A 26,532-nucleotide genomic window follows, 5' to 3' on the forward strand; every position below is an offset into this window, starting at 1 on the left:
GGCCGGGGCTGGTCCCAGTCGCCAAGCTGAGCTCTGAGGGTTCTGAGGCGTCCTGCGCCCCGCACGTGGCAGGCGTGGAAGCCGAGGTGCGCGGAGGGAGCACGCAGGCATGTGGGGCAGCTGGGACTTCCTGCCACAGCCCTCAACCTGGGCATGTTGTGGGGGGGGGCGTGAGTGGCCGCCTGCCCCTGGCTCCCCGCTCCAAACACCTGCTTCCCCATCGGGCCTTCAGAGATGCAGGCCCAGGAGCATCCTGCTGCCCCCGCACATGAGGCTGTCCAGGGAGGGTAGGCACAGCTGGGCCGCGGGGTTGCAAGGGTGTTTATTCTCCAGGAGACAGGGGGCCGCAGGGTGCCCACAGCCACCTGGCGGCAGAGTGGCCAGGACACGACCTCAGCTGAGCGGGGCGCAGCTCTGGGAGCCAGTGCGAGCCGCTGCCGCGGGGTCCCTGTCCGCCCCCCCCTCAGCCACCTCGCTGCACGCACTCCCGTGGACGCGGCAGCCGTACGGGGGTCACTTCACGTGCTCGGCGGCGTGCGAGGAGCAGTAGTACTTCTTGTGCGCTATGAAGGTGGACAGGCTGCTGAACCGGATGTTGCACAGGCGGCAGTACCGGGGGTTGCCGTTGGGCACGGGCGGCGGCGCGGCGCCCTTGTCGGCGGGGGCCGGGGGCGCGCCGGGGGACAGCGGCGCGGCCGGCCCGGGGCTGCCGCCGGCCGCGCGGGGCTCGGGGCCGTCCTGGGGGCCGCGGTGGGCCGGCGTCCGGGCTTCGGGCCCCGGGCCGGCCGCGGGCTTGCCCCCCAGCAGCCCGTGCGCCAGGCGGAAGTGCTCGATGAGGTCGTCCCGGCCCAGGCCGCTCGGGGGGCAGTAGGGGCAGGCGACGGAGGGCGGCTCGGGCGCGGGCCGCGGCGCGGGACAGGAGTACTGCTTGTGCGCCAGGTAGGCGTCCAGGCTGTGGAAGCTCACGCGGCAGGCGGTGCACTCGTGGTAGTCGGCCAGCGCGGACAGGCCGGGCGCGTCCGGGGGCCGGCGCCGCGGCTTCTTGCTCAGGTCGATGGGGCCGTCGGCGGCGGCGGGCGGCGGGGAGGGCGGCTCGGGCTCGGGGGGCGCGGGCGGGGGGCCCCCGGGCGCGTGCAGCTCGTGCAGCTTGCGGCGGCGGCGCGTGCGCGCGGGGGGCGCGGCGGGTGCGGCGGGGGGCGCGGGCGGCCGGCGCGGCGGCGGGTCGTGGCGCGAGGCGCAGTAGTAGCGCTTGTGCACCGAGTAGGTCTCGTGGCGGCTGAAGCGGATGTTGCAGGCCTCGCACAGCGTGCGGCTGGGGTCGTCGTCCGCCTCGTCCACGGAGCTGCCCGGGCTCTGGCTGCCCTCGCTGCCCCGGCCGGCCGTGTCGGCCTCGGGCGTGGCGGCGCCGCCCGCCTCGTCCTCGCGCGCCCCGGGGCCGGGCGGGGAGCGCGGCGCGTCGGGCTCGGGGGGCGCCCTGGGAGGTGCCTTGGGCCTGCGCCCCGCCGGGGCGTCCTCGGGCACGCGGCGGCCGGAGCAGTACAGGCGCTTGTGCACCAGGAAGTTGCTGAGGCTGTTGAAGGTGATGTCGCACTCGAAGCACGTGGCGCCCTTGGCCGTGCCCGCCAGCAGGGCCGCCGCCCCCGCCGCGCCCCCCGCGCCCGCCTGCAGCCGCCCGTGCACCAGCTCGGACATCTTAGCCAAGATCTCTGAGGCCTGCGGGGCCGCGGGGCCTGGGGGCGCGCCCGCATCTGGCCCCAGCACGTACTGTGGCAGGAAGAGTGCCCCGGCCAGGCCCAGCTCGCTGGGCACCGGGCTGGAGCCGGGCGTGGGGCTGGACAGCTCGGCCTTCACTCGGGCCGGGGCAGGGCTGGGCGGGGACGGGGTCCGCGACGGGGTCCGGGCTGCAGGCTCCCCGGGGGCGCGCACTGCCTCGGGCTCCTGGGCTGCCTCGGGCTCCTCAGCCGCCTCTGGCTTGGTGGTCTTAGGGACGGCCGGGGGCTCACTGCCGCCGTTCTGCGGCTCCCCCTTGGCTCCTCCGTTGGTGGCCTCCACCAGAGCCTTCCGGTCCATTCCTGGAGATGAGGGGGGTGTCAGGCCCCGGTCCCCGGAGGCCAGGGGCACGTGAAGGGCCGCGTGCTGCTGGGAGCTGGTCAGGCTGTCTGCAAGGAGCCCGGCGTGCACCTCAGGCCGGGGGGCCCTGGGGCTCAGCCCCTGCACAGGCCCTCCCCTGCCAGCACTCACCTGCGTGGGCGCCCCCGGGCAGGTAGACCTCCCCCTTGGAACCCGGCTGGCACACCATGTGGCTGGTCACCAGGTGGCTGTACAGGATGTCCCTCGTGGTGGAGATGAAGCCGCAGCTGTGACACACACCTGGGGGCCACGTCGCCACGTCAGGGCCCTGGGGCCACATGACGCCAGCCCCCCACCCTGCCCTGCAGCCCACCTACCGCTCAGGGAGTCCGTGTGCACCTTGAGATGGCGCTCACAGTTGGCTTTGGTGGTGAAGGCCGACAGGCAGATGAGGCACACGAAGGGACGCTCTCCTGGGGGCACGGGGGGGGGGGCGGTGAGGGGTGGGAAGGGGCACGGGGGGGGGGGGGGGGCGGGAGGGGCACGGGAGTGAGGGGGCGGGGGTGAGGGGGCGGGAGGGGCATGGGGGGTGAGGGGGTGGGAGGGGCGGGGGGGAGTGAAGGGCACGGAGGGGGGCGAGGGGCGGGAAGGGGCACGGGGCGGGGGGTGAGGGGGCGGGAGGGGCACGGGGGAGTGAAGGGCGGGGGGGCGAGGGGCGGGAGGGGCACGTGGGGGGTGAGGGGGCGGGAGGGGCACGGGAGTGGGGGGCGGGGGGAGGGGGCACGGGGCGCGGGGGTGAGGGGGCGGGAGGGGCATGGGGGTGAGGGGGCGGGAGGGGCGGGGGGGGGAGTGAAGGGCACGGAGGCGGGCGGGGGCGGGAAGGGGCACGGGGCGGGAAGGGGCACGGGGCGGGGGGGGGCCCTCCCCAGCAGGGTGCTCACCGCTGTGGCTGCGCAGGTGGATCTCCAGCGAGCTGGCACTGGGGCAGCTTTTGCGGCACTGCGGGAAGGGGCACACGCGCTCGTTGGGGTACGGCTCTTTGGGTTTCTCGGTGGTGGTGGCGGCGGCGGCCGTGGCCGGGGAGCCGCTGCCCTGGCGGCTGGCGCAATAGTACAGCAGGTGGGCCTGCAAGTTGCGTTCGCTCCGGTACCATATGCCACAGTCCTTGCAGGGAAAGACGTCCTCTGGGGACAGGAGGGCAGGGAGAGGGAGACGCTGGGGGAAGCCAGTGTGACCCAGCACATGGAATGGGGTCTCAGGGAAGTCCCCTGTCAGACGCCCTGGGGAGGCAGGCCCTCAAGACCCCTGGGGGTCCGGCCCAAATGTCTCCCTAGCTCCTCTGCACTGCACTCCGCCCTTCCCCATTACTAGGGGCCCCAGAAGGTGGCTGAGCACCACCCAGGATCTGACCCTCCAACTCTGCACCTGCAGTACGGCCGGTGTCCCAGCACACCCCAGGACCTGACAAAATGGCAGTGCAGGGCTCCTGTGGGGAGGCATTCACAGCTGGGCGATTCGTCCAGCCCGTCCGGCCCCGTGGCCAGCCTGAGCCCACCAGCTGACCCCAGGGTTCTGCTGCAGCACCCCAGGGGCAGGGCTGGGCTGGCTCTTTCCTGAGACAGCAGCCCCACTAGCCTGGCCACTCCGTCTGCCCGACCCAGTGGTCGCCAAGGGGACCTCCTGAGCCATCAGGGCTCCTAGAGCCCTGACCCTCTGTGGGGTGGCAGCTGCATCAGGACAGGTTCCCAGGGCTGCCACCCGCAAGCGTCTGGGCTGAGCACCCGGCTCTCCAAGCCCTTTGCATCCTGATCAGGGCTGCCCTCACGTGACTGCTGGGTACGCCCAGGGCCAGCCCTGTCCCGTGCTGTTGCATTGAGCCCAGGGCCAGCTACTCACTATTGACCACCGCCGTGGCGAGGATGGATGCCATGCCTGCCTGCTGGGGCAGCAGCCGGATGTCGCTGTTGGCAGGGGCTGGGCATGTGGGCTCTGCTGGCTCCTTCACAGGCTGGCTGGGTACACTGCTGGGCTCGTCCACCAGGAACACACTCAGGAGTCCGCCGACGGGCACTGGCTTGGTGACGTGGCACCAGAGGCCTTCATCTGCAAGGACATTGCTGTTTGGGAGCTGGTGCTGACAGCCCTAGCTCCCTGCTTGGCCACCTGCCTGACCTGCGAGGGTCCCCAGCACAGCCACCTGCTTCTCAGGAAAGGCCGGACATTGGGCAGGTGGGGGACCAGCTGCTTGGTTGCCAGGCGTGGCTGTGCCAGGCGTGGCCTGCAGAGGGCAGTCACAGACAGAGGAAGCCAGGGCGGTTGAGGCCTGCTGGGCTAGGGGCCTGGACTAGCCTGTGCATGCTGGGCAGGCAAAGACACCTGGGCCTTGGGGAGAAGCTACCCTGGGCTCAGGCCCTGTGGGGACCCCATCCTTCCCAGGTGGTGAAGAATGGACCCCCATGAGAGAGCCAGTGCTGACTGGCTGAATCCGGCTGGCAGTGTCAGCCACAGCTGACCCCTGTGTGCCAGGACCTCTGCGCTCAGGGGGCACCCCTGGATAGGAAAGCTGAGGTGCCTGTCCCATTTCCTGCTCTTGACAGCAGCAAGGGTGCTCGTCTTCAAACACTTCTGGCCCCAACTGTAGGTTCTGGCCAGAGGGCAGGAGTGGGAAGACCCCCGTTCTGTTCCCACTGCTGCCACTTCCAGGAGGAGGCAGGTGGGCAGGCTGGGCAGAACCTGGGTGTGAGCCCTGGGGTGTGCCCTGGTGTCCCCTCCATGCCAGTTTCCTTGTAAGGGCCAGCCCAAGGACAGCCCAGTGTCTCACCCCCTCCCAGGAGGCCACCGCTGGACACCAACCCTTCCTGGAGATCTCACAGTTGGCTTCGGCCTGCGTCAGGGCCTGGGGCAGCATCTTTAGCCAGCAGGTCTCGTCCACCACCAGTAGGGGCAGGGCTGGGTCCTGGAGGCGCAGGATGGGGCGTTCAGAATGGAGGAGCCTGCAGGGCTCTGGGAGCTGCAGCAGGACGCCCCCACCCACCCCGACGGGGGCTCCCTGCTGGCTTGCAAGGGGCAGAGCTGCCCCACTCCTGTGGCTTCCACAGACCACTAGATGGGAAACTGAGGCAGGGAGGAGGCGGGGCCCACGCTGTGCTCAGCTGCCTGGTTTCCTAGACTCTTGGGCCCTGGTCCCCCACTACCCGTCTGCTGTTGGTCCTGTCCCTAGGGGGAGGGGCAGGGAGGGGGAGGTGAGGCTGAGGCCTGGGGCAGCCCTGGCCCAGTCTGCCCATCCTGACTTCAGCTACATGGTGGCCTCTCCACTGCCCACTGTGGGCAGCGCCTGTTGTACATGGCCATGGCCATCACTGTGCCATGGCCTTGGGCGTGCTCCTCCCTCCCCTGCACAGTCTGACCACCGTCACTGAGGGCAAGCAGGGAGCAGAGAGGATGGCTGGGATCGGGGACAGGTCAGAGGGAGGCTGGGCAGCCCACATCATGGCCAAGGTGGCTCCTCCAGGACTCCCGCCCTGGTGGGGAAGGCACCCTGCTCCCCTTTGCCAGTCAGGACCCTTGGGCATCAGGGCAGGGTGCCTCCCGAGTCACTAATGAATATTAATGATTGGGGGAGGGTGAGAAAATTGCTGTGCTGGATCCCGCACGGCTGCAGGAGGATATGAGATCTAATTATTCGTCCCAGTATTTCTAACCTCAAACTGCGAGTGACAGGCTCCCAGCCGGCTCGGGCTTATCACTCCCACAAGCAGTGTGTTCGCGGCTCGATAAACTGCAGGCGGTGCAGGCGGTGTGGACCTGTGTCTCCCCGCTCCCCCAGCAGGGGCCCCAGTGCCAGGCCCCTGGATACCCCAGGCCAGGGCTGGGTGAGGGGCAGAGATGCCGGAGCCGGAGGGCACAGGCACAGTGGTCTCCTGGCCCCCTGTTGTAGGGTCAGCCAGGGGCAGGAAGCCCATGTCCACTCGACGTCCCCGTGGGTCCCTATTCCTCTATGCTGGGGCACCCCCAGCCAAGATCTCCATTGCTGGGCACCTGGCCAGGGTGGGCATGCCTAGAGCCCCTGCCCAGGAGAGCGAATAGCCACTCAGCCTCCTGGGGTGGATCTGAGCGCTCCTTGTCTCCCCGACAAAAGGGTCAGTGTCTGGCCGTGCCCGGCTGACCGCACCGGGCCGATAACCATCGGAAACCCCATCTGAGCATCCGCTGCAGCAGCTCAGCCAGGGCGTTCCCAGCCTGGCTGTGCAGTGTGGGGCCCTCGGGGTGGCCTGGTCCAGCCCGTCCAGGGAGCCAGTGGCTGCCTGGGCCTCCTGGGCCTGATGAGGCTCCCATGGTTCCCTGGCCGTGTGTGCTGCGGCCTCCGGTCCCTCCCATCTCCCAGAGCCTGCAAGGAGGGCATTGGGCCCTGGGGGGCTGTGCACCCCACGCCAGATGGTCCTCAGGGCAACTGGGGGAACAGAGTAGGGCGAGGGCAGGGCTGAGGGGAAGCCCTCGGCCCAGTGGGTGACGGGATCTGGGCAGCCTTGCCAGCTGCGCCTTCAGGCTCTCCGGGCCCCAGCTGTTCACCTCTGGCCTCCAGGCAAGAGAGGGGGCCAGTGGTGGGGTGCAGGTTGGCCAGGGCGGGGAGAGGCTGCCCAGCGCTTCCCTAGCCTGGGGCTTTCAAGTCACAGGAAGGATCCCAGCCTCCCACCCTGCTGCTGCAGGCAGGGACACTGAGCTGCAGGCAGGCTGGGCGCCCACCCCTCCGCTTGCGGCCATCTTGTGGAGCAGCAAGCGGCAGCCTCCACAGGCGTCCTCCTGGAACCACTGGCATGGCCGCATTCAGGCAGGGGGCTCGTGGGTGAGGTAGAGGCTCAGACGAGACCATCCTACATGATGAGCCTCTAGTCTAAAGAGCAGGGAGAGTGGATGGAGTCCAGGAGAGGCCGATGAGGGGAGCCAGGGACCTGCCCAGCAAGGCCTGCTGGTGCCACTCACTGCCCAACTAGGGCCCTTGTCTCAAAGCTCACGGCCCTAAAGGGCCACACCAGCATGTAGCAGGGGCCAGGTGTCCATGAATGTCCAGAATGGGCCCCTCACACACAGAAGGGCACTTGAGGAGAGCCTTCACTCAGCCAGAAGCCGCTAAGGCTGTGGACCCTGGCACCAGTCTGGGGGTGGGGAGGTGGCTTTGGCCCCAGCTGCCGCCAGGGTGCCAGGAGGTAGGGATCTGCGTGCAGGCTGGGCCTCACTGAGGCCGCCCAGCCACCGTGAGGGCTGTCTGCCCCAGCTGTGAGCCTGGCTGGCTCTAGGGATCTTGGGGTGGTGGGCAGTTCACGGAGGCCAGACTGCGCCCCAGTCCGTGGCTGGCCACCTTTCTGCATATCTGGGCCATGTCAGGGGCTCGGGGTGCGTGCCGAGGCGTGGCCTGTCCTCCTAGCAGCCAGGGGAGGGGCCTGGGGAAGGGGCCCTGCCCACTCAAGCCAGAATGACTCTGAGCTGCACCAGCCCCTTCCTTCCGCTTCCCTCTGAGGGAAGAGGACAGTGGGGGGCAGGCCGCATTGTGGCCAGGGAGCCTGGGAGAGGGAGACCTGGGACCCGTCAGCTGAGCTCGATAAGGGGCTGCTGCAACGTTAGCAAAAATATTTGGACAAGAAATGAAGCATCGGGAAGGAATCCATCATGTGGGGTGTCTGGACACCTGGCGCCAGGGCAGAGATAGCGCCCTGAGGAAGATAAGGGTTAATCAGGATTTAATGCTGGGAGATAGGGTGGGGGGGGGAGATGAGCCCCCCGCGAGGAGGCGGGCCTGTGGGCCGGGTGGGCGGGCCAGGCGCAGGGCTCTCCCACTGAATCGGGGGGCCTTGGGGTACACAGATGTGGCACCTGGAGCCTTTTCCCCACCTCCAATGGCCCCCAAGAGGCCTCTAGTGCATTAAGAGCCCCACTTCCTAGCTCCGTGACCCCTGCTGTGGCCTTGTCCTTACACATGCTGGGAGTCCAGTTATTCCTCATCCTGGATGGCCACCTGCACCCCTCCAGGGACAGGGACGGTGATTCCTGCAGACCACAGCTACCTGCCCAGCATGGACCAAGTCCACCCCTGCCCTCTGCTGCCTCCCAGGGCCCAGCGAGCGGTCACGCTGCCAGGGCAGCCCAGCGTGCATGGCTCTGCCCATACTGCCACCCCCCACAGGGGTCCTCAGAGCCCACTGCATCCATTGAGGTCCCCACGGCCCGGGAGGGCAGGGTTGCGCATACAGTGAAGAGATGGCCTAAAGCTGCTGAGCCCATTGGGTGACTTCGTGCCCTCAGCTGAGCCTGCACTTCTGCACGCGGGCAGCTGGGGTGACAGCCGTGGGCTCAGGTCCCAGGGCCTGTGGCCAGGGCTCTCCGGCTGTCTCCCCAGGCTCGAGGTCTGAGCCTCCTGCATGCCTAGGCTGAGCCACCAAAGGACACGGAGCAGGCCTGAGCTGTGGCCCCCCGATCCCCTGAGGCAACTTGGTGACCACAGCCATGTGACATCTCTGGCACGTGCCCCTCCCTAGGTCCTTCCCACTCTGCTAGCCTCATGGCCCACATGCCCACAGTGAGCATGGGGGCAGGGTGGCAGGTGCGGGCTGCTTGCTGCAAAGGAACACCCTGAGACTTTCCCAGGGCCGACAGGGGTGGCCCTGTCCCCGTGGCTCCCACCTTCCCTGCATCTCCTCTAAGCACCCCCTTCCTGGGCCCCCAGCGCCCCGCCCCATTGGGTTGTGGCCTACATCCGGGGGCGGGCAGGGGGCTCCTTACCAGCTCTGCCTGCCCAGGGGACGAGGCCATGGCTTTGATGCTCCCCTGGAACGGACCCCAGGCCAGGCCTCGGGTGAGGCCATCCCGGGCCCGCACCTGCCGCTGCCCATTGCACAGCACTGACTCCAGTTCATCTGTGGAGAGACATGGGAAGGGGGAGGTGAGGCCCACATGTGGCACCCCAGGCCCCAGAGGCCAGTGCTCACCATGGGCCTTGGCAGGCTGCAGTCTGTTAGGGCCAGCAGAAGCCGCACGGCTACCCCCGCCTGATACCATGGGGGGGTAACAGTTTGAGGGGTCTTATGTGGGGGGCATCCTGCATTGGGTGGGCTTGAAACCCAACAGCAGAGATCCCAGCCCCGAGAGAGGAGTCACAGGCAGGCGGGCCTCAGCAGGCTGCAGGGGGCTTCTCACGGGTGCCACTCTACACCCCTGCCCATCACCTGGTCCCTCTTCTGGGACAGTGTGGCTGCCTGTGGTCACTTCCCTGCAGGCTGGTCCACACCCCCAGGACCACAGAGGCCCCACGTGGTCTGGCTATGGCCTTCATGGGCTCAATGATCAGATAGATGCCCTAATGGTAGAGATAGCATGCAAACGCACGGGCCTTGTCCTCCCCAGGGCAGATAAGACGGCAGCAGCCCAGCCACGGCCACAACTGTGAGGCCGCCCTCGGCCACGGCCAGGATCCCGGCTGTCCCTGACCCCCTGCTCCTGAACTCCAGCCGGGTGTCCCTTCACTGGGGACGGAAGGGGCCTGGTGAGTGACAGCTGGCCCGAGGGGATGTACTCTCGGCTGTGGGGCCCCAGGCTGGCTCTCTTGCCCTGTGCTCCTGTCATCAACTCTTCCAAGCCCCTTTGAAGGCCGGTGGGGCCAGGGGAGGGGTCAGGAAGCTCCAGGCAGCACAGGAGCCCACAGGGCCCAGGTCAGGGGAGACCAGGGCCCCCCCGCTTCCTGCCACCCAGCAGTGGCCTGGGCTGAGCCCTGTCCAGACACTGCCTGCCCGCCCCACCAGCCCCTGCCTTTCCCTCCCTGGGCAAGCGGAAGGGGAGGGGCTGGGCCGCCTACCAGGCGATGCAAACGGCCCCTGCACCCTAATCGGCTCTCGCGGCCAGAGCCGAGCCTCCCGATAAGCCTGTGGCTGGCATTTCCCCGGCAGCCACTCTGTCCCCTGGGTATCGTGCGGTGCCAGAGAGGGGCTTGGCCGCTGATAAAGGCCACGGCCCATGCTTCAGGGCAGTGCCCACTCCCTGGGGCTGGCCAGGGACAGGAAGACCAGGGAACCCGGGAGACAAGGCCATCCTGACAACCACTCCCTGGCCCAGGGTCCCTGTCCCTGCGGGCTGGACACTCAAAATGCTCACAGCCGCCCCAGAGCTCCCAGGTGCAACAGGTAGCGGGTGGTGCCACCCACAGGGGAGCCTGGCTGGGACAGGTGCCTGGCAGCAGAGGTGTGGCCCACCTAACCTCGTGCCCCTCACAGCCCCCTGCCTCGGGGATCATCTCCAGCTCCCCTCTCTTTATTTAAAATTAATTAATTTATTTTTATTGGAAAGTCAGATACACAGAGAGGAGGAGAGACAGAGAGGAAGATCTTCCGTTTGTTGATTCACTCTTCAAGTTGCCAATGGCTAGAGCTGTGCTGACCCAAAGCCAGGAGCCAGTAGCCAAGAGCCTGTTCCGGGTCTCCCACGTGGGTGCAGGTCCTAAAGCTTTGGGCTGTCCTCGACTGCTTTCCCAGGCTGCAAGCAGGGAGCAGGATGGGAAGTGGAGCTGCTGGGACACGAACCGGCACCCATATGGGTTCCTAGTGTGTGCAAGGCAAGGACTTTATAGCCACTAGGCTACTGCGCTGGGCCAACACTCCCCTTTCCAACAGGGTCATCAAAGCCCCTCTCCAAAACAGAGGGGCTTGACTGTCCTTGAGGCATAACAAGCCAAGCCTCCACCTGCAGCACAGGAATCCATATGGGCGCCGGTTCTAATCCCGACAGCTCCCTGCCGTGGCCTGCAAAAGCTTCGGCTCAGCTCAGCTCCGGCCTTCATGGCCATTTGGGGAGTGAGCCAGCAGATGGAAGATCTCGCTCCTTTTCTTGGTAACTGCCTTTCCAAACACCCTATCTCACCATCCACCCGAGACTGGTCTTCCCAAGATGGCTGACAAGCCCTCACTTTCCTCAGGCCTCCTCACTCCCCGATCCCATCCTGCTGTGGGAACCAGAGGGGCAGGCAGGAGGGGGCCTCCAGAGCCCACAGGCCTGCAGGCTGCCTTGGACAGCAGAGAGCTGTGTCGGGTGACCCCTGACCTCTGGGCAGCCCTGAGAACGGGGTGCAGCTGTGGGGAACCGCGGAGTCACAAGGCCTCTGTTCCATCTGGGGAATGGGCTGGGCGGGCTGGGGGCTCCTGAACGGCCCTGGTCAAGGGCCGTGGTCTGTGGCCAGCATGTGGGTGCCCACCCCTCACCCCGGGTCACCCCAGCACCCTCTTATCTAATCAGTCCATCGCTCCGCCCCACCCCGTGACTCCCAGACCAGCTGGGCCTGGCTCTGCTTGGAGCAGCCCTATCTTGGGATCATGCTGTTTGCCTTTGATAAAAGCCACAAAAAGGGAAAGAAAAAGGGACAAGGGGGAGGGGAGCCCCAGCTGCAGGGTTCCAGAAGTCTGGGCGTGGCCACAGACAGGCCTGAGACCAGCCGCCCCTAACCCAGGTGCCTACGTGCACACCCAGGCCCCTGGAGGGTCGGCGGCTCCCTGACGACACGGCCAGCCGGGGTCCACCTCTGGCTCCATCCGTGAACTCTGGCCTTGGCCAGACCCCAGCTTAGGAGGAGCAGCCTGCCCCTCTTTGTAGTGCCCCTCTCTGTAGTGAGTGCCAGCGTGTGCCTGCAGTCACGGGTCTCTCCCTGCTGCTCCACTCAGACGGGAGTCCCCAATGGTCACCAGGACCAGGATGGAGGGGCCGGGTGCTGGGACGCACACATGCTGTGAGGACACAAGCAGGCCTGACCTCCTAACCTGGGTGCTGGGAGGAGCTGGACCCCTTCGTCCCCACTGCTTCGCAGAGTGGTCGCATCAAAGACAGGGAGCCAAAAGCAAGTCTTCCCCAGAACTTTCCTATGACTGTCCTGTCCCCGAGGGCCAAAGGAGGCTGGCACGCCTGCCTGCCTGCGCTGCACCCCGGCACAGTCCCCCGGTCTGCTGCCTACAGAGTCCCTCTGCCCTACTGTGACCGTCCTGCCCCTTGCCAAGGGCCCTAGGAGGCCTGCGCTGCGGCCCAGCACTGTCCTGCAGTCTCCTGCCTACAGGGCTCCTCTCCCCGCCTGGCTTAGCACAGGTGTCCTGCATCTGTTCCCCGAGCCCTCACTGTCAATGGCTTGCGGCTCCAGAACCTTCTCTGCTGAGGTCTCCTCTGGGACACACACTTGGGAGGCAGGCTGCACCTGCCCGAGCACCCATGGGGACCCTGTCTGACTATAGCACCTGTTGCGGCTCTCACCTCTCATGCGCACCCACTGGGCATGTTGCCATTCCCAAGAGCTGGCAGCAGACGGGACTCTGACAGAGATCTGGGACAGCAAGTGCCGCCCCACGGTGCCCACGGTAGCCGCTGGTGTGGGTGCTGCTCTGGGGCCACAGTGTCCTGCTTACTGTCCTCAGAGCACTGACCGCTTTCCAGGGCTGTGACCCTTGGGCCACAACAGACATGAGAACCTGGGCTGCAGCCAGCCCCCCGGCCCCCTGAGGACATGCCAAGGCCGGGGGTGCCAAGGCTGGGGCTCCCCCGTGGCTTGGGGGCACTTGGCTGGGGTCTGACACCACAGGCTCCGCCCCGCCAGCTGGCCGCTGCGAATGCCTTTTCCTATTGCCAGGAACATCGCTGTATTATTGATTTTTTGACACAAAACAACAGCCTGTCTTTATCGGCCTGAACCCTGCCCCGGCTAATGGAGCACTGGGACTGCCTGGCAGGGTGGGGCTGGTCCTCCTGGATGGGTCCTGGGGCCTCCCTGACCTAATGTTGGCTAGGCAGAGGCTGGGCAGGGAGTGCTGAGCCCTGGGGGAGGCAACCCCGAGTTCCCAGCACCCCAGGACCTGGCATGGGAACACGTTCCACAGGTGTACAGCTAAGTGCAGCCTCTCCAGGCAGCTGGTTCGCTGGGCACTGGATCTCCTGCAGCGTGGAGGAGGGTCCTGTGCATGAGGGCAGCTGGTGGTGCAGGGATCTCATGGGGCCCTGCAACCTCAGGGGCCAGCCTGGCTGAGGGGAGTCCCTGAAGGCAGGGTCTCGGCACCCCTTCCTGCCAGGAAATCAAGAGTGGCTCTATATGACATGAGCAATACCTGCTTCCCCTGTCCAGAGACCGGGCCGGGCATACGAGGGCACTGAGGGCCGAGATGACTGCTCCAGTGCTGGGTCCCCACACCCTGCTGACCAGGCTCCGTGTCCCGAGGTGCTGGGTCCCCACACCCCTGCCCAGGCTCCGTGTCCCGAGGTGCTGGGTCCCCACACCCTGCTGACCAGGCTCCGTGTCCCGAGGTGCTGGGTCCCCACCCTGCCAGCTCGTGTCCGAGTGCTGGGTCCCCACCCTGCCAGCTCTGTGTCCGAATGCTGGTCCCACACCCTGCTGACCAGGCTCCGTGTCCCGAGGTGCTGGGTCCCCACACCCTGCCCAGGCTCTGTGTCCTGGGGTGCTGGGTCCCCATACCCCTGCCCAGGCTTTTGGGTCCCCATACCCAGCACCAGACACTGGCTGCAGTTCTTGGTCCAGACCCCACACCCTGCCCTGTCTGCCAATGGGACTGCATGGCCCAGGACACCTATGAGAGCCCAGAGAAACATCAGCAGAGCCACCAGAGCACAGGGCTGGGTGTGCCCCCTGACTTGGTAGCAGGGGGCATGTTCATGCAATGTGCCCCTGTACAGTCACATCTTCTCTCCTATAGAACTCTTTCCAGCTCTGACCCACAGGACAGAGAGCCCTCCTGCCCACCTTGCGTGATTCCCACACAAATCCTTCCCCAGGACCAGGGCCGCTTGGCCTGCCTGCGGCCCAGTGTGGGTGCTGCCAGTCAGCTGGGACCGCGTGGTGGGCCAGGAGGGATGATTCTACTACGACCGACAGGCCTGGTCTGATAGGATGCCTGGGAGTGGCAGGGGCAGGCTCTGACAGCCATGCTGCCCACTGGACACTGGGCATCCCTGGGCAGGGCAGGCGAGGCGTGATAACATCTGCTGCATCCCGGTCCTGCCTGGCCCTTGTGGGCTCAGGATATGACCAGCCCTCGCGCTGAGCGGCCCCTTTGTCCCATCCCCGGGGACCGATCTTATCAGCCATGTCCACGGCCGCCAAAATGGAAAAATGCAGCAAGGAAATAAAAAGTTGTGCACGGATAGAGGAGTAATAAATAAATAAACACGGGAGCTGGTGCGGGCGTGTGGCAGGGCGGGGCTCCTCGGACCGCTGGGGCTGTCCCTGTGACAGCAACTGGGCAGGAGGCAGCGGGAGCACGGCTCAGCATGCAGCTCCCTCTCTGCCAGGTGGGGTGCCATGCCCACCTCCCCCCGCCCCGGAGACGGAGGGAGCTACAGGGTGCAAGTTGCCCAGTCCACTCAGACTCGGCCACAGCTTCAGCGATAGGGGGCAGTAGTGATACCAGTGAGTCTTGGGTGGCACATCCTGTCTGCCTTGCCCTAGATGCCCCAGACACATGTCAGAGGTTAAAAGACCAGTGGGCCAGGAGGGAGGCTTGTGGGCTTGTCTCCATGGCTCCGCAGCTGGGGGTGCTGGCAGGCACGGGCAGCCAGGCTGTGGGGAGAGGGGGAGGCAGGCGGCCGGGCAGGAAGGGTGGGAGGGCGGAGGAGGAAGTGGCTTGATTAGCCACCCTGGCCGCAGATGGCTGCTCCCGGAAGGTGGTGAGGTCAGTGGGGAGCGCGTGGCCAGCGGCCAGCCTGAGCCCCCACCCGCCAGCAGGCCAGAGGACATGACGGGTGCCCCGCTGCCCCGCTGCCTTCTGCCCACACCACGGCCAGCCCCACTTGGGGAGGCGGCCTGAGCCTAGGACACACACGATCGGCCCAGACAACAGCGGGGGCTGAGGCTTGGGCCCCTGGACATTTTCTTGAGGCTGGGGGCAGCTGTGTCCAGCCGCCTCTGGGTCTGAAAGCAGGCACTGTTGGCAAGCCCAGGGCAGGGGAATGAGATGGTGTAGGCTCTCCTGTGGCTGGTGGCCCCGAGGTCCAAGGGCCTCGGCAAGAGGCGTGGTCAGAGGCAGGCCAGAGGCCAAATGGCTGGGGCGACGGGCTGCTGAGCACAGCATGGGGGCCGCCCAGGGAAGCCCTGCCCCGGTTCCGGGGGTGTAGGGAGAGGCTTCCAGCCCTGCACTGACACCCCCTCCCACCACAGGGCTCTGTGCACAGGCTCTCTTGGGAGGGCAGTCTGCGTGACACAGACCTGTGCCGGCCCTGGCAGGTACTCCACTGCATGCTGGCTCCACGCCTGGGGTGGGGGTGGGGGTCGGCCAGCACAGGCCCAGGCCCGAGCTGCCCCCAGGCTGACCTCGTCACCCACCAGCACCCCTTCCCGACTGTTAATCTAACACAAATAGACCGGGGGCAGCCCCGCCAGCCAGCCCTGCGATAACGCGAAATCCCGGACTGATTTCCCACCCACGCAGGCCACGATGTGGGGAGGGGGAGGCCTCATATTGGCCCACCACTCTGTGGCCATCGGAACAGCCCCAGGACAACCCATTCTACCGTCCTGGGTGCAATAAGTTGGGACGGCACAGTCACGGAGCAGAGCCCAGATGGCCAGCTCCCAGACTGGGGGGGTCCTGCCAGAACCGTGCCAGGGAGGGGCAGCACACCCCCCCGACTGCCCTTGGCCGCCTCCTGCCCCTTCCCCTGGGGCGCGGAGCCTTCCCTGCAGGCCTTTTACTCTGGGTACCCCCAGGAGCCCCGCTAGCTCCCAAGCAGCCGTTGGAGACACAGCAGCCTTTCTGGGGACTTGAGGACTGGGCCCCAGGCCGGGCTTAGCCTGTGGAGACCCCACGACCCTCACGCCACTGCTGTCGGGCCCACCCTGCCCCTGCAAAGCCTTATCCTGAAGGGCTCCCCATGCAAGTGTGGAGCTGACACCAGCACCCCCAGACGCAGAGCGCAGCACAAGGCCTGGGGCAGAGAGTTGGACCCATGGACGCAGCACTCCGCATCCGTGACGCCCACAGCAGGCTTCTCACTTGCCCCCCTTGCCTAGGAAGCCGAGCTGGGAAGTCGCACTGACCCCAGCCCTGAGAGCAGCGGACACCCTGGAGGAGGTGCCTCCTGCCGTGTCGGTGTACCCTATGCCAGGAAAGGTTCCTGTCCCGTTCACGCCACACACGGGCTCGCCCCCTTGCCTGCACCAGAGATGGTACTGGCAAGGGTGGGGCGAGGGTGATTCAGGGAGCCACAGCCTGGGCTGGTGTGGGCTGTGCCCTGAGCCCAGCCATGGCCCCAGGGACAGGGACCCCACACCACCTCTTGCTGCGTGGGCCTCCATCCTCAGGACCCAGCCAGGTGGAGTGACGGCAATGGCAGCCTCTACGTAGACTGTCGCTGGGCCTTGGGGACCCCAAAGTCGGACGGGAGCTGTGTCTCCTAAGACACCTTCTTTCCCCTGACCTGAAGTGGGGGACACTGGGACACCAGGTAAGTCCCCAACAGCCACTGCCCAGCTAGGCTGCAAAAGGGATAGGACCTGGGCCCGGCAGCATGGCCTAGCGGCTAAAATCCTCGCCTTGAACGTGCCGGGATCCCATATGGGCGCCAGTTCTAATCCCGGCAGCTCCACTTCCCATCCAGCTCCCTGCTTGTGGCCTGGGAAAGCAGTGGAGGACGGCCCAAAGCTTTGGGACCTGCACCTGTGTGGGAGACCTGGAAGAAGTTCCTGGATCCTCGCTTCGGATCGGCACAGCATCGGCTGTTGCGCTCACTTGGGGAGTGAATCATCGGATGAAAGATCTCTCTGTCTCTCCTCTCTGTATATCTGACTTTCCAATAAAATAAATAAATCTTAAAAAAAAAAAAGGATAGGACCTTCTGCCCCTCTATGGGTCAGCCCCACCCCTCTCTGTGGGTCAGCCCTGCCCCACTCTTAGATCAACCCCGCCCCTCTAGGGGTCAGCCCCATCCCCCCACCTCCAAAGCCAGAGGCGTCCTTCAGGTCTCAGGTGCAGCAGTGGGACCCAGGGCGTCCTAGGCTCTAGCTTCACCCTCACGTCCCCTAGAGGCCACTGCAGGGCTTGGGATCACCGCTTAGCTGGGACCTGGCTCCCACCCAGAGCCTCCAGGCCTGAGGTCCCACAGTGCACAGTGGCCTTTCCCGGGCAGGTGATATATGGGAACCCTCCACCTGCACTCCCACTCCAAGACTAGAAGCCCACAAGACCAGCTGGGGCCTCTCGGCAGGGCAACAGGGTCTCTACTGGAGGACACAGCCTGAGACCCTTGGGGACACTGAGGGCAGGGCAGTGGCATCAGGCAGGGGACTTGGGAGGCCTGGGAGGCTGCCTGCCATTTGGTGCTCCGGGGGCGCTTCCTGGGGTCTGTGTGTCCTCCTGGGCAGTTGGGTCCCACCCTCCACCCCCCTTCCCCTGCTCCCAGCAGAGGAAGGCCAGGTACTGGACGGTAGGGCCTGTGGCCATTCCCACGCTGGGGAGGAGGACGGCTGGGCCCAGAGATAAGGAAACTGGCTCAGAGAGAGAGGGAAGGAGAAAGAGGGAGAGATGGAGACAGAAGGGAGAGCCAAGAGCGGCAGGAGGGAGGTGGGCGGCCACAGAGCCCCTTGGGAACAGAGCAGGGACCCGCAGGGAAGGGGCTGCAGCCCACCGGGACAGGCCCTGGTGCCCACCAACGCGCAGCGGCCCCGCAGATAAGGAATCCGACGATAAGCGTGGCCTGTGTGGGTGTGATAGGTAGTGGCCACCAGGGTGGGTGGCCACAGGCTTATCGCCCGCACTGCCCACCACACAGAAGCCTCTATCTGCGGGGCCGCGCCCAGCCCCGGGGAAGTTCCGGCCCCCATCCGATCGCGGCTCAGCCAGGCCTTGGCCTCCGGGCCCAGCAGCGGCTCCCGTGGGTCCTCTCTCACCTTCCCTCTCTCACCTGTGTGGGGGTGGCTGCTGTGCTGGCCTCCAGGCGGAGGCTCCCAACTTGCCCTGTGGGATGGAGCCCTGTGGACAGCATTCACTGACAAAGCAGGGCATGGGGCAACTGCTCGGCCTGCAACAGTGGCTATGTGGCCGGTATCCTTTGGCCCATTGGCCACAGGCCTGTAGCTCTGGGCGGAAGCTGCTGCGCACATATTCAAGTCCCTTCCTGGGGACTAGGAGGGTCCTAGGCGGCCGCGGCCCATGTCTCAGAGGCTGGGAGTGGACCCTGGGTTTCCACCCAGGCTGAGCAAGGCACTTCACATTCCCCCATGGGCCCCCACCTGCTGTGGGCACCACTGACTGCCTGCCCACCCTGCTCCAGGAACCCAGGGCTCCACACAGGGACACGGGGCGGTCAGTCCCCAGCCTGCGGCTTCCTGACACCTGCACTTTGGCCGCGGGGAAAGGTAGGGTACCTCACCAATGGCAGAGTGTGATTTGGCCCCCAGAAAGAGCTGCCTGGAGCCTCCATCCATACAGGGACCTGAGGTCAGAGCTGCCACCTCGGGAGGGTGGCACTGCATGACACTGCCCGCACATGCTTGGACCAGCCCCCTGACTCCTGTCTTGGGGTTCTCACCTGCCCAACAGTAGACCCAAGCACATGCCCCAGCACCGGGGCAGCTAGATGAGATGGCCCAGAGGCTCCGCGCACCCGGTCCCCGCCCCGTCCCCTCCTCCTGGCAGAGCACGGCCACCACACAGTGCCGCCACTCCTGGGGTTCTGCCTGATGCTGCCACAAGAACATCACATATGCGTGCCCGCTCCCCGCAATCTGCCTCAGACCCACGTGCCTGGCATGGCGGCCTCTTCCAGCCGTTGGAGACTTGGCCCTGCCCGTGTGGTTACCTGGCCCTGTCCAGGAGTTGCTGCTCTCTGTCGGGGATGTGGCCTCTGGCTCGGGCCCCTCCATCTCCTCCTCGGGGGCTCCTGGGGACGTGGGGGGTGCTGGTGGTGGGGACAGAGCTGCGTCTGCAGGGAGGAAGACAGCATCACTGCCGAGACCCCCTGGCTGGGAGGGTCCCCCTTCCCGGCCCTCTGGAATGGAAGGGATAGGGGCTTTTGCAAACCCCTCGCCCCTCACTGACCGCCCACAATGGTGTCTCCAGCTACTCCCAGCAGCCGGAGTGCAGGGCCCTGGGCACGCCCAGGCCAGCGGGCACCAGCGCCGTCGCAGTCGGCAGCTGGGGGCCTGCAGCCGCCCGCTCCCCACGGCGGCCCAAAGGGCATGTTTGCTTCCCGGCTGGGCTGATAACCAGCGCGGCCCCCAATCGATGCGCGCCCGGCAGAGCCCCTCCGTGACGTCACACACCCAGCAGATTATTAATACCAAGATAAGAGGTGCGATTAACATCAAATAAATCAATCGCATGGTATAAAAGTCCTATTATTTTTGGCTATAAATCAAAGTGGCTGGCATGGCGCTTCAGCCACCATGGGGAGCCACACGGGGCCGGCCTCGCTGGCCGATCGCGCCCGCGCAGCCTTATCGCGCCCATCATGCTATCGCCGCGGCCGTGCCAGGTGCAGCCCTGGCTGTGGGTCCCACCCCCGCCCCAGCAGCCCCAGCTCCCACATCAGATAAGGGCCTGACTCCCCAGGAAGCCGGCGGCTCAAAGTCCATCGCAGCCACCTGCCCTCTGCAGTCCTGGTCCCCGTGGTGCTGGTGGCCAGGGACAACGGTGGACGGGGACAGTGACCCACTCCACAGACTGAGACACGGAGGCCGAGGGCCACTGGGCCAAGTGTGGTTACCGCTGGGCAGGGCTGACAGGCTCTGCAGGTTCCCTGATACCTGGACAGCAAGTGCCAGGGTGGGGGTGCCTCTTGCTGGGGCCAAAGACTGTCTAGGTCTCCCCCCGCTACCCCCACATGTCCTCAGCCCCTCCCTGTCCTCCTCTCTGTCTCCAATTCGACTACCCTCCATTCCACCCTAGGGTCTCCGTACATGCCCATGCCACCTATGGCTGACCTTGAGGCCCCTTGTGCCACCCCATCTGTCCATCCTTCTGCCAGCCCCCTTGTGCCACCCCGTCTGTCCATCCTTCTGCCAGCCCCTGTGTTCTGCGGGAGTTAGTGTGTGTGCACAGGAGGCGGGCATGCGTGGAAGCAGAGGAAGAGGAGACAGTGGGGAGGATCCTGGCCCCTCCTCAGGGGTCTGGGGCACAGCTGTGCCCACAGGAGCTAGCCTGAGCAGGTCGCCTGGGGTGAAGCTAGGGTATCTCACTCTGCCCCTCAGAGGGTACAGGTGCCCAGGGCAGCTGGGGCTCCACCTGGTACAGCTGTGCAGCTCTGGGCACACCAGACCTCTCTGGACTGCCACTCTGTTCTGACCAGCACCTTCGTTCGTAGTTCCTGCCTGAGGGGACACCTCACTGGACTCCTCCCACAGGCCTTACACTGAGGCAGGCGGGCATGGCTGCCCTGGCTACCTGTTCATGAAGGCTGTGCCCCTCTCCGGAGCTGCTGCCACAGCCCCTGGGGAGCAGACCACTGGCCCTCCGGGGTGGTTAGTGCACAACTGGTGGACCCTGCATGGCCGTGGTTGGCATGTGGCCTCCACCCGACTCACCTGCTCTGGGGGGGCTTGGAGGCTGGGGCTCACCCAGGCCCGAGGGCTCTGGCTGTGTGGTGTCATGCTCTGTGAGACTGGTGTCCATGGCCTGGGTTTCCTCTGAGGTCTCCATGTCTCCAAGGGAACCTGCGGACACAGCAGAGGTAACCCATGAGGAGCCCCGCCTCTCAGTGCCAGCCCTTCCCTGTGGGGACGGCAGCACAGGGGTGCCAGGGGCTGGGCCTCTGCCGCCTGCCGGCCTTAGCCCTGGGGGAGACGTCGCCATGCTCTGCTGCACATCGCCTGTACCCCAGCAGGCACCCGTGAACCAGCACCTGACCCAAGCTGGGGGCTGCAGAAGGCCCTGAAGGGGAGGACCCCAAGGTGACATCAGAATGTCCCAGAGGTGGAAGTGGTGGTGCCTTGCCAAGCCCACTCCCTGGAGACCCCAGTTCCGGCAGCTTCCAGAGAAGGCACGGGCAGCCCAAGTCCACTATGACAGGGTCACCCACATGCGCCTGATGTGGAGACAGGCTGCGGGTAGCTGTGGGCTACTGGAGGCCAAGAGGGACGGCTGAGGACAGCACTAGGCACTAGGAGGTAGTTGGGGTGGGGCTGAAGGGAGTCCCACCCAGCAGGTGCCAAGAGCAGGAGCTGGCAGCGCCAGCCACAGAGGAGTGGACATTAGTGGACCACACGGGGTCCTGGGTTTTGGGCACACTGCTTTTGGCTGTGTCCAGCCCAGCCCTGGGCCTGGGGTACCTAGGGCCCACGGTCCCCCAGGGGCTGAGCCTGACCCACGGGCAGCAGCAGAGCCAAGGCCCCAGCCTCTGGTCCTCATTGCCCCAAGGGCAGGAGGCCATGGCCAGATGACTACTAGAGGGGTCAGCCCTTCCAGGCCCTAGGGAGCCGGCCCATCTGCCTGTGTCCTTCTGCAAGCTCCCGAGTCTGCTGCGGTGGGATGGAGGGCCTCAGTGGCCTGCCCTGCGGAACGGGCGCGAGACCTCAGGCCTTCATGGACGCTGCAGCCTGGCTGAGGCACAGGTGATACCTGGGAGAGCCCAGCTCCCACAGGGGAAGAACAAAGCTGAGCAAAGCTGAGACAGGAGAGCCTGGAGAGTGGCTGCCCCACACCGCTCCTGCTGCAGCTGCTAATTCAGACCGCATGGTCCGGCACTAAGTGACCAACTGACCATGCAGAGACAACTGCCAGGCAGCACCACACTGGGCACTGCCAGGAGGCTAGCTCGGCCTTCGCGACCTCAGATACCCTGAGTCCCGCTGGGGTCTCTCTTGGCCTAGAGCTCTGGCAGGGTCTAGCATGTGCCGTTATGAAAGCACCAACACTGTGCAGGCGCCCCACACTGAACACGTGTCTTCCCTGCATCCCCCTTCACAGCCTTCCAGTCCCCAGTGGTGGGGGAGGCCCGGGGGCAGACTGGGGGGAGGGGGCGGGCTGGGGGGAGGCAGGCTGGGCGGAGGCCTGGGGGGGGAGCGGGCTGGGGGAGGCCCAGGGGGCGGACTGGGGGGAGGCCGGGGGGGGGGGACTGGGGGGAGGCCCAGGGGGTGGATTGGGGGGGCGGGCTGGGGGGAGACCGGGAGGGGGGGAACTGGGGGGAGGGGGCGGGCTGGGGGAAGGCGGGGGGGGGGAGGCCCAGGGGGTGGACTGGGGCTCCAGCTGCAGGTACGGTGGGGTGGGGGTGGGGGACGCAGTGGCTGTCAGCAGCTGTGGGAGGGTGCAGGTGGAGGCCAGGCCCAGCCACGTATACTTCATGGGTAAGGCAGGGAACCCAGCTGATGCAGTGGGGGTGCTAGGGTGGACAGTGGCTCTTCTCCCCAGTATCCTGCAGGTCACCTGCGGTGCCAATGCGGTCGGAGCCGCCCAAGGCCATGTACCTGCCAGGGGCCAGGCTGGGACCACTGTGGGGGCTGGGGCGGAGTCGGCTGCAGCCCCCACAGTGCCTGCAGCCCCTCAGTTATCACCAGCGGCAGACGCCTGCATGCCTGCAGCCCCTTGCTCATTAAGCCAACGCAGAGATGGAAATGGGAACATAATAGCTATTTGATTGGGGGTGAGATATTTGCATATTGGCTCAGTGCTGATAGCAGAATTTCATCAACTCCCTTTTTTCATGCTTTAAACTGAATTGCACAGGGAAGCTCTGAGCGGCCACTGGTCTCTGCTCCTTGCCCGTGCCCATAGCTGTGGCCCCACAGTGGCACTGCCCCAGTGGGCCTGCGGGTGTGGCGAGGGTGACTGGCATGCACTCCTGGATATGAGGCTATCACTTGCACTGTGGCGCAGCGGGGTGCAGCTGCCCCCTGCAGCAATCCCACACGGTCCTGGCTCGAGGCCTGGCTGCTGCAGTTCCCATCCAGCCTGGGAAAGCAGGAGGGTGGCTCCAGTGCTGGTGCCCTCGTGGGAGATGAGGGTGAAGTGCTCGGCTTTGGACCAGCCCAGCTCCGGCCACTGTGGCCATCTGGGGAGTAAACCAGCAGATGGAAGATCTCTGCCTCTCCCTCCTTAACTCTGGTTTTGAACAAATAAAAACAAACCCCAGACAGAGTCTGGGGCTCCCTGGGCCACCTGGACCTCAGGTTCAGCCTCATCTGCATCCTGTTTTTGCATCCATTTGCTCGCTCATGCACCCTGACACTGGCCCCGTCCACCATCAGGTCCTGAGGAAGAAGGTCGGAAATGGGAGGGAGACTTCCGGGAGAAAGAAGCCCGCAAGAGCCATGTGGGAGTGAGGAGGCTCCCCCAGGCCCTACTTCCTGGCGTTGGCTTATCCAGAGCTAGGGTCCTGCTACCGATGGTGTGGTGGGTGCTGGGCACAGCTAATCACACCCACAAAAGTAGGGGGAGAGGCCCCTGCTGTTGGCAGAAGGCTGTAGGCAGGGGGTGGGGCTGCAGGGAGCCCCTGGCCCCTGGGTGGCAGCAGCAGCCAGATAAGGCCCTGATAAAGGACAGAAAATAGCAACAGACTCTGGCCTTCCCACCAGCCCGGGCCGCAGTGGAGACAGGCTGTAGGCATGGTTCTGCCCTCCTGCACGTGGCTACAGCCCTGGCAGGCCCAGGGCTTAAGCCTGACCTCTGGGCTGCTGGGCACCAGAGGCTGTGCTGGGTCCTGGACCTGGATGCTTTCCAAGGCCCTTCCCAGGAGACACTGACTAGAGGAGGCGTGAGGCCCTGAAGGAGACTGGCCCCCAGCCCCACGCACCTGCTCCCTGTAGGCCTCAACCCTTAGCATGAGAGAGGCATTCTTTGTGCACACATCCAGCAAGGACCTGTCAGTCTGGGAGATGTCCTGGCTCTCACTCTGCCCCCTTGTCCCCTGCCAGCCCTGGACGGGACAGCTGCTGGCTTGGGGCCTGCGAGGATATAGGGGACACCAAGGCAGGTGCCCAGCAGACACTCAGGGTCTTTGGAGCCTGGGCCTTGGAACTTTCTAGACAAAACATCCATCCCAACATGTGGAGGTAGCAGAAGCACAGCTGTGACAGTACACATGCCCCCAGCCGACCACTGAGCACGACCAAGCCTGGCCTTCCCAGCCCATGGTGCTTCCCATGTTGACCCAGCAGTGCCAATTGGCTCCGGAGCCCTGCGCCCTCTGGGCCCCCTGTCCAAGTCCGTTTCTGAACGCTCCCAGAGCAGGACACGGGCTGCTGACAGCATGAGTGTGGGAGGCCCGAAGGAGCACAGCAAGGCTGCGGTCGTGAGCTGGAGGTGGGGGCAGCCCCGTGCCGTCCTGCTCAGCCGACAAGGGGACAGCTCCGAAACAGCCTGCAGGAAGCCTGCCACCTACACACAGCAGGGGCTGCCGCCCGTGTCCCCTGCTCACACACACACACAGAGCACCGGGGGCTGCCGCCCGTGTCCCTCCTCACCCTCCTCACTCATTGTCCTGCCGCCTCTGCCTAGGCTACTCTCTCCCCAGACCCTTCCCCAGCCAGCATGCCCACCTCTTGGCATGTGGGGTCTGGGGGCTTGCATGCTCAGGCCCAAAGCAGTGCTGGCTGCACACAGAGGCGCTCAGTGAGGCCCAGGAGCCTCAAGCGGGGGCAGTCCAGTGGCAGTGATCAGAGGGGAGAGGACTTAGTATGGCCCCAAGACAGCCCCGTGCCCAAGGAGCCCCCAGAGGAGCCTGGTGGGTGAGCGCAGCATCCCACACCTGAGGCAGGCCCTCCCTCCTCACTGCAGTCAGGACTCCACTCCACGGATGGCTCAGCAGCCTGCAGCCCGTGGCCACAGCAGGCTTCTGGCAGGTGCAAGGTCTTCCCAGGGTGGGAGGGGCAGGAGAAGGTGCTGTGGCCTTTCCCTGGGCAGCTCCCACAACCTGCCGTCACCTGTCTTATAGATGGGGTCACTGAGGCAGGGAGCTCTAGGAAGACCTCTGGAGGCCTCCCTAGGTGCTTGGCCTGAGCTGGCTGGGCCCTGTGGGGGTTCTTGTCCCCTCACATATTCCCGGGGTGCAGGGCTGGTAGGGGACCTAACTGGGCCTTGGCCTGTGCACCTGGCCTGGACTGGGTGGCGAAGGCTCCTAAGAGGTCAGCAACTGCCCAGAGCCCAAGACTCCTCGGGCAGTGAGGTAGACAGTCATGGGCCTTCTCGGAGGAGGCAGCCTGATGCTCTAGCTGAGGTCCAAGGTAGGGCAAGGCCCAGCACATGCAGCTGGGCTAGGGAACATGAGGATACGGCATCTCCAGTCACTCACAGGACATGAGGACCCCCAAGCCCACGGATGGGGACCTGCTAGGGCTGCGCCACATGAGGGCCCCACTACCATGGCCTCCAGTTGCCACCCCCCCTTCTCCAGGCTGGGGCCCCAGTCCCCAGCAGCAAGGCCTGGTCAGGGCAAGGCTGCAGGGGAGGCCTGGGAAAGCCATGGCTGCTGCGGAGATGGGTTTCAGGCGCTGAGCTCGCGCCACATTCATCACGTGGGGCTTGGGAGTTATCAGTTCTGGGGTTGGCGCCATCTCCGGGCTGGGTCACTCTCGGCTGACAGATGACATGGGAGCCGATTACAGGCTCCTGGGGCTGGGGGGAGGCCCACAGAGGGGCCACATGTGGGAGCAGGCGAGGCCATGGAGGAGCCACGTGAGGGGTGAGCCATCCTCTCCCCAGTTGGGCAATGAAGCTAAGGCTGGTCACAGGCAGGGGCTACCTGGGAGGGGTGGGCTCCAGGCCCCACTATCCATGGGAGGGGCTGCTCCTTCATCCCGCGTTACAGAGGGAGGCCCAGGCGCCTGCCTGCTGGGCCAGCTTTGGGGGCCCTCGCATCAGAGACAGAAATAAGCAGTGCCCCTTGGGTCTGTCCCTCAGCATCTCCTGCGAGACTGAGCTTGCGTCAGACAGGAGCGGGGCCTGCGCCCAGACCCTGCTGTACTAGGTTGGGTCGGCAAGACCTCAGGACTGTGGTGAAGGCTGAAGGCTCCAGAGATGCAGCATGGTGACAGCCACCCCACACTCCGTGCTAAGGACACTCACTGACTCCGTACTGGACACAGTGGACAGACATACACGTGTCAGCTCTCACATAGACTTCACACACGTGTCAGCTCACACATAGACTTTACATGCGTGTCAGCTCACAGACTTCACACACACGCGAGTCAGCTCACACCAAGGCTATCAAACAGACACGGAGTCCTCACACACACGTGTCAGCTCACACCAAGATTCACACAGACAGAGTCCTCACACACGTGTGTCACTTCACACCAAGGCTATCACACAGACATGGAGTCCTCACACACGTGTCAGCTCACACCAAGGCTATCAAACAGACACGGAGTCCTCACATGCGTGTCAGCTCACACCAAGGCTATCACACAGACATGGAGTCCTCACACGCGTGTCAGCTCACACCAAGGCTATCACACAGACATGGAGTCCTCACATGCATGTCAGCTCACACCAAGGCTATCACACACAC

At 65.5% G+C, this 26,532-nt stretch overlaps 1 protein-coding gene across 1 annotated transcript in view; it reads right to left on the reverse strand.

Moving 5' to 3' along the window:
- Positions 1-304: 304 nt before the first annotated feature.
- ZFPM1 (zinc finger protein, FOG family member 1) overlaps positions 305-26,532 on the reverse strand; it is a 34,076-nt gene continuing 7,848 nt past the window's right edge. The window contains exons 2-10 of the mRNA XM_040982247.1: positions 20,612-20,740; positions 18,889-19,011; positions 8,845-8,978; positions 4,924-5,026; positions 3,967-4,173; positions 3,012-3,254; positions 2,448-2,543; positions 2,246-2,370; positions 305-2,181 (exon numbers count right to left, since the gene is read on the reverse strand). Coding sequence (XP_040838181.1) covers positions 514-2,181; positions 2,246-2,370; positions 2,448-2,543; positions 3,012-3,254; positions 3,967-4,173; positions 4,924-5,026; positions 8,845-8,978; positions 18,889-19,011; positions 20,612-20,740 — 2,828 coding nt within the window. The 3' untranslated portion in view covers positions 305-513. The remainder of the gene's footprint in view (positions 2,182-2,245; positions 2,371-2,447; positions 2,544-3,011; positions 3,255-3,966; positions 4,174-4,923; positions 5,027-8,844; positions 8,979-18,888; positions 19,012-20,611; positions 20,741-26,532) is intronic.

This window comes from Ochotona curzoniae, unplaced genomic scaffold, assembly GCF_017591425.1.
Source record: "Ochotona curzoniae isolate NIBS_2020 unplaced genomic scaffold, NIBS_Ocur_1.0 contig_3622, whole genome shotgun sequence".
In the NCBI taxonomy this organism is placed as follows: domain Eukaryota; kingdom Metazoa; phylum Chordata; class Mammalia; order Lagomorpha; family Ochotonidae; genus Ochotona; species Ochotona curzoniae.